This window comes from Melanerpes formicivorus, unplaced genomic scaffold (genome assembly GCF_026170545.1).
Source record: "Melanerpes formicivorus ecotype bairdi unplaced genomic scaffold, bMelFor1.0.p_v2 SCAF_12, whole genome shotgun sequence".
Classification (NCBI taxonomy): domain Eukaryota; kingdom Metazoa; phylum Chordata; class Aves; order Piciformes; family Picidae; genus Melanerpes; species Melanerpes formicivorus.
Window position 1 is genome coordinate 18116948 of NW_027142364.1, and position 7336 is coordinate 18124283.

Below are 7336 nucleotides of genomic sequence, written 5' to 3' on the forward strand. Positions count from 1 at the left end.
CTCCATTTACTGTCTGCCGTGACTCCATTGGCTGCTCGGGGCTTTGCTCTGCACATTTTGCTATCAGCAATGTTTAGAAGTGTGATCCTTCTGTCTTTTAGTGAAAGGCAACATGAAGGCAAGGGCCAGCCCTGCACATCTGTTTTATTTTCATGGATTTTATACCACAGCCTTTAATCTGAAGGTATGTATGAACTGTACTGTATGAACTAGGATGATGCAAACGAGGGTTTGAGCTAGGAAAGAACTGTACAAAGAGTTGTACAGTAAAAAAAATAAAGCTCAAGGGAACAAAACCAGACTTTGTCTTGCCAGTGGAACTGGAACCCAAGGAGGACGTTTTACAAACACCCCAGGCTATGCGTTGTGGGGGCAGGTTTTCTCAGTCTCAATGGTCAGCACGTTCTGCCTGAGCACACCTGCGGACCCCGAGCAGAGGCGGGGCAGCTGCCTGGCCTGACCTCGGCAGGAGATGCTTCCCCAGCTCCCCCATCTCGCCGAAGGACCCGACACTGGCGGCTTTGGGCCCGCCCCATTGGTGATGCTGCAACCAGAGAAGCTACGAGCTCAGCCTTGAAACGCGGCCCTGTTCGAGGCGCTCGGGGTCCTTCACCCAGCCCGGCCTGACAGGCGCGGATGGAAGGCGCCGCTCCACCCTCCTGCTCCGACATGGGACGCGGAGTCTCGGCACCGCCGCTCCCACCCTCGCATCACCGACGGTGGCAGCGAGGCCAGGTGAGGCCGGGGCAGAAAGGAGGAGGCTCTGATGGCACCCATGCCATTTCCTTCTCTCCCGGCATGCAGCGCGCTGGCTTCCACCGCCGCTCTGCCTGGCTCTGTCCCCGGCCGGGAACGCTTCCGCCCGGAACTAGAGGTAAGGGATCCTGTTTCCGGGAAGAGCCGAGCCGGGCCGGATCGTTCTCCGCCCGCACCCGCCAATATGGCTGCTCGGTTGCTCCTGCCGGCGGCGCGGTGGCTAGTGGCCGGGGCCCGGACCCGGACCGGGAGCGGGCGGGCCGGGATCGTCCTAGCGCCCGACCGCAACAAGAAGCGGTGGCTTCGCGCCTACCTGGAGCAGCAGCGACTGGAGGAGCCACCACGGCGGCGGTGAGAGCGCGCCCGGCCCTGCCTGCCCGTCCCGGCTCGGCTCGGCTGGGTGGACAGGGTGGGAGGCAGTGGGGGTGGCTCGGGGAAGGGAGTGCAGCAGGCTGAGAAGCAGATGAAATCCCAACGCCCAGGCAGCATCTTCTCCCGATTTGGAGCAGAGTAGTTTTAGCTCCGTGTGCCAGCGTGGTCCCGAGTTGGATGTGCAGGTCTCGTCCTGGGCAGGAAAACGGCGATGGGCGAGCCGACCATGTTTGACACTGAGACTTTTACAAACTGGCTTTGATAGTCAGAAACATTTCCGTTTTCGTTTCCTTTCGCTTATCTGAAAGGCGTGGTTCTTGCAGCGCGGGTCATTTCTCATTCTGTTACTGGATTTGTTTCCTTTTCCATCTCCGTAGGTCAGAGAAGCCGAACTGGGATTATCATGCCGAGATACAAGCCTTTTGCCACCGCCTACACGAGAATTTTTCGTTGGATCTTCTCAAGACAGCCTTTGTTAACTCCTGTTACATTGAAAGTGAGGAGGCGAGGCGCCGACAGCTGGGGCTGGACCAGGAAGCAGTTGCTCTCCACCTCCAGGATAACAGCAAACTTGGCGAACAGGGGATGGCTTTTGCACGCTCTTACCTGACGCAGTGCTTTGAAGCTGCCTACCCAGACCTGCCTGCAGCAGGAACAGGAGCACTTGTTGATTTTCTTACCAGTCAGGAACTAGTTTCTTATGTGGCTCAAAACTTGTCCATACAGGACCTGACGCTCTGCAGAGACTTTCCTGCCCCACCAGATGTGCTACAGAGGACATTTTTTGCTGTGATAGGAGCTCTGCTCGACAGCAGTGGGCCTGAGAAAACAGCGATCTTTGTCAGGGTGAGTCATTCCCTGTCAGTTATCTTTGTACTGACAACAGTAGCCTTTAAAAGCCTCAGACATCACAGGATAAAAAGGCAAACCCAGATATTTTATCTTGTATCTTGATCCAAGGAAGTGGGCAGAAGATCAGCATTAGCTATAACACAACAGTGAGATCTGTCGAGTGGTGGCTGAGGGGAGCCTGGTGTGTTCTGCAGTGGGTTTAGGAGGTTTTGTTGGTTTTGGTTTTGTTGGTTTGGTTTTGGGGTTTTTTCCTTAAAGATGCACAGCACTGGTTAAGCACAGGAAATCATTTATTTCTGGTTTGTCAGGGTGATGTTTCAGTATTTGCTGACTCTTGCTAAAGGAAGGTGTTATATCCCATGCACTGCACTATGAAATAATGAAATCATTCTCTGTAAGGTCAGGCCTCTCTTCAATTTTAACACATTCTACAAAAAGCAGGGGCTGAGCCCAGGGGTGTTGTGTGTAAGAAATCCAGAAAGATACTGAGGTGCTGAAGTGAATCCAGAGAAGAGCAAGAAAGCTAATGAAAGGTCTAGAAAACAAGTCCTATGAGAGGTGACTGAGGGAACTGGGATTATTTAACATGGAGAAAAGGAGGCTGAGGGGAGACCTCCTTGCTCTCTACAACTACCTGAAAGGAATTTGGGGTAAGGTGGGGGTCAGTCTCTTCTCCCAAGAAGCCAGCGACATAATGACAGCAAATAGCCTCAAGTTGTGCCAGGGAAGGTTTAGGCTGGATATTAGGAACAATTTCTTTGCTGAAAGGGTTGTTAAGCCCTGGAACAGGCTGTTGAGGACAATGATGGAGTCCCCCATCCCTAGAGGAGTTTAAAAGCTATGTAGTGTGGCATTGAGGGACATGGTTTAGTGATGACCTTCCATGCTGGATTAATGGTTGTATTCAAGGACCTTAAAGGGCCTTTGCAGCCAAAGTGATTCTATTGATCTCTGTGTGGGAATGCAGGCGCCTAGAGATACTTCATACAAACAGCTTAAATTCAAATGCAGTGTAACAACTTTGAGCAGCTCCTCTCCTTCAAGTTGTCCTTTTCACTTAGTGAAACATCACTAATTTTGCAGTGAGGAAATGTCTGTTAAATTTCCTGATGACGGCAGCCCATTGAGAGGTGTCTGTAGGACCAGCAGCAGGTGTGAGGCAGGAAAGCAGCCTGGCTGGGTGAAAGTCCTGTGGATCTGTGTGATCCCTTCAGCCTGTTCACAGAACTCCCCTGATGCACAGCTTGCCTACTCAGAAGCATCAGAGTTGTGACCTTCACACTCAGAGATGTATGCAGGTGCTGCTCTAACTCCTCTCAGGCAGGTGCTGATCCTGTGTTATGTCTGGGTGGTTGACACATCCTGTCAGTGGCTATATTGGGCCCAGAGCTGCCAAACACAGCAGCACTAGTCACTTGTGCCCAGCCATGATGGAGTGCTGAGGTGGTTTCATTATTCATCTCTTAATTCATTGTCAGCTGCATTAATGCCTCTTTGTGTTGTATTGTTACTTGGAGACACCAGAAGCTGGAGCCTTTGCGACCTTTCCCATTAATTGTAACTTTGAAATACCTTTGTTTAGGATTTTTTTATTCCCCAACTGATTGGAAAAGACCTGTTTGAGATCTGGGAAGTGATAAATCCTATGGGCTTACTTGTGGAAGAACTGAGCAAGAGGAATATCTCTGCTCCAGAACCAAGAATTACCAGACAGCTGGGAGTCAGCACAGTTACGCCCCTGTACTTCGTTGGGTTGTACTGGTTAGTACCCTGTTAATCTGAAGTGAAATGGATTTCAGCTGTGGGAGAGGGGAGGAGGGAAGATGGTCTTTTTACTTTTCTACTTGTGCTCTATGGTCACATTATTACAGAAAAGAAACCTCAGTGTGGGTTCCATGTAAAATCAGCCCTTTGAGCACCGGCCAGGGCTTGCTGCAGTGATACGTAATGAGACACCAACAGTCTCTGACTGAAGGGCTTCAAAGCATAAACTGAATGCATGGAGGAGCCTGGGTGTGTTTTGGGTGAGCTGACAGTTGGACCCTACCAGCAGCATAACTGAACACTTTTGGAAGCACCACAGCTGTATCCAGGGCTTAGGGGAGGTTGTGGAAACAAAGACATCAGAGCAGGTGGGATTGGAGAGAGACTTGGTTTATATTCCAGAGAAACTTCTTAGTTTTCAAGTCACAGGCACTGTAAAGTATGCAAGAGTGCCTGATCCAGACAAGACTTAGCAGTGCCAATCATCCCTGGTGTGCTTGTTTCAGATGTAGTCAGCACTTGTCCTGGTCTCTTGTCCAAGGATAATTATCACTCCTCTGGAACAAAACAGGACTTTCTCCCACCAAAACACATATTGTTGTGTCTTGGCCATGTGAGCTGCAGGTAAATGTGTGAAGCCTGCCATAGATTGTTCTGATATACCATACCTTGCATTGTATGCCTTCTAAGATTTGTTACATTATATAAAAGAAAGGAACTCTGATTATTTTTCTTCTGGAATCTCTGTGTCCCTTCACAAACCGTTCCTGTTCTGTGCCCACAGATGTTGATTTGACAGAGCTGAGTACATTCTTCATAACACAGAGCTTCTCTATGGGCCTTGGGAAGGGGTTTGAAAAACGCTTGCCAGGGGAAAAGGAAAGGCAGAAGCATTTCAGTTCTTTGAACTGTCCAGAGTAACAACTTTGCATGTTTTTAACAGAGCTAACAAGAATCAGTGATGTGCTAGGAATTGAAATGCAGGGAGTTGTGCCCTTCCAGGAAATGGGCGCACTTCTGATTGGAGTTCCCATTGCTGAATGTACAATCACTCAGCGTTGCAGGAGAGACCAGCGGAAATGTTTATCCATCTGTGTGCATACAGAAAGTACCTTCAGTATTCACAGACATCAGGGCAAAAAGCAGTCTGGCAGCCCTCATTTGTGATATGCTGTGGTGCTCAGGAATCCATGATGAAAATGGTTTAAATCTTATTTTTTTTCCCTTCCCCAAGTGACAAGAAGATCATAGCTGAAGGTCCTGGTGAAACGTTGCTTGCCGCAGAGGAAGAGGCAGCCCGTGTGGCACTGCGGAAGCTCTATGGGTACACAGAGAACAGGAGACCCTGGGATTACTCAAAACCCAAACCAGCACTGGCAGCAGCAAAGGCCATCAGCAGTAACTAGATGATAGAAGACTTTTCTGTTTTCTCCCCAAAACTACTGCCTTTTGTGCTTAATGTGGATGTATTTAGGAACACAAAATTCCGGGTTTGGTTTTCTGGTCTTCAGTGCTTAAAAGTTTGAAATCCAATATAGTATTACAATAAAGTCTTTTCTTTTGTACCAAGTTTAATTTATGTTCATTTTCCTAAACATACCATTAAGTACCCTAGTGTCAAACGTGTACCTTGTGGATGAGTTGTTTTTTCCATACATCACAGGAGGTTGTTTGGAATGTGGCTTAATGATGTGTGACAAAACCTCTCTGTACAGAGAAAGTTTTCATGGGTGCCTCCTTGGAGATGGATGTGAGGATATTTCTATCAAGAGAGGTGAATTACATGTGCAGCGTGGGTTCTTGGATTGCTTCTGGATTCATTTGTTTAGATCACAGAATCATAAAAGCTGGAAAAGACCTCTAGGATCAAGCCCAGCCACTAGCCCTGACCTTGTGAAAGCATCAAGCGTGCTGTCCATGATACCGACACTGTGTTGGCGATCCACTTGAAGCAAAAAGAAGCACTGCCTGCACTCCTGTAGCTCTTCTGATGTAACTCCAGGTAAATGGAAATTCAGTTGGGAGTAACTCGTGTACCTGCCTCACATTCCCATTAACTGTCCCAGAAGCTGTGTATGTGTCCTAGGAGACGAGATGTGTGAGGACTATGACTCTTGTGGAATGACTGTCCTTCAGTTGAGAGTTTGTTAAAAATGAGCTGGGCCCTCCAAGGAAGGAGTGGAATGTGGGAGAGTGGTTAACAACGAGTTTCTGCCCTATCCTGTTGGGACCACTGGTTGCAAAGAGACACAACAAGTAAATGTGTCTTGCAAAAATGAATCCAGAGGTGGCTGTTCAGGCAGATCTGATGTGGCTGGTGGTAAGGTGTATCCACTGCTGTCTGTCCCCTGGCATGAGTCTGTGTGAAGGACTCTTGGCTGCAAAAGGTCCCAGGCTGGAGCCACAGCTGCTGGGTGGATCCATGGTGCAGCACTGGGCACAAGGAATAGGCTCTAGCTCTGCTCTGCTTGCTGGAAACAGGTACAAGTGTGTTCAAGCGAAGGATTAGCAGCTGGTGACTCTGTGTCTCCAGAGTTGGCTGTGACCTGCATCTTTCTGCATAAAATGCTTGTGCAGCTGGATAGCTGCAGAAAGGCAAGGCTTCTGCAGTCCAGCGTGGGAGATGGTGTGTGAAAGCTCAGCTATACAAAGGAGAACAGAAAGATCAGTCTGGCATAAAGTGTGTGTAAAATTGCCTGGCCAGAATTCTGCACTCTACACAAGCAATCTTACTGCTTACATAAGCAAAGCCAATAAGGTCACTGTATTCCAGGGGAATAACAGCAAAGTCTGAAAAGAGGATAGAAATTGGTCATGCTATTTTTAGTTGCTAGATGAGGTATTTCTCTTACCTTTACCTATTTTAAAAGGTCAAGAGTGAAGGTGAGTCTTTATATCCAAAGTTTGATATACCTGCTGATCTCTGTATCAGGATTGATGTATTGGAGAGATGAAAAAGCAGTTTTGTGGCACTTCACCTTAAAAGAATATTTAAAACCTGCATATGGGCCTAAGTCCCAGGAGAAGGGGATTACTGAGTAGTGTGCTGGAAAAAAAACTGAGTAATGCAAGATAAATCAATTTATTGTGTAGCACTTCTATGGAATGCCTTGAGCTCCAACAGAAAGACAGTTTGGGGACATGGAAAGAAAGGGCCAGATTTTTATAGAAGTGTGAGTGGAAAAGGAGGCTTTGTAAGAAAACATGTCCTATTTTCAAGCTTCCAGAGGTCACAAAAGCACTTTGTATGGTATCTGTGCTTTAATTTCTGGCACTCAAGCATATATTTAAGGAATTGTCATTGTATCAGTGGGATCATTACATACTGCAGATCAAGAACTTTTCCTTCTTTTTTCTGAGTCAGTAGCCATCAGCAATAAAAAAGTGATATTAAAAGATTGGGTAGACTGACAGAAAGCTGTAAAGTCTGGTGAAAACAGCAGCTTTTCTTCAACCAGAATCATTGTTCATGCTAGTTTTCACAAGGTCATGTGGTGACAGGATGAGAGGTAATGGTTTGAAGAAGTTCAATTTAGATTAGACATTAGGAAGAAATTCCTCACCAAGAGGGTGGTGAGGCACTGGAATAGAT

At 47.6% G+C, this 7336-nt stretch overlaps 1 protein-coding gene across 1 annotated transcript; it reads left to right on the top strand.

Annotated features, from left to right (window-relative positions):
- The first annotated feature begins 899 nt into the window (after positions 1-899).
- On the top strand, positions 900-5319 carry MRPL44 (mitochondrial ribosomal protein L44). The gene is made up of 4 exons (XM_068145534.1): positions 900-1107; positions 1506-1974; positions 3563-3741; positions 4979-5319. Exons 1-4 carry the CDS (start codon positions 941-943, stop codon positions 5148-5150), a joined length of 987 nt encoding a protein of 328 aa, XP_068001635.1. The 5' UTR covers positions 900-940; the 3' UTR covers positions 5151-5319.
- The last annotated feature ends 2017 nt before the right edge of the window (positions 5320-7336 follow it).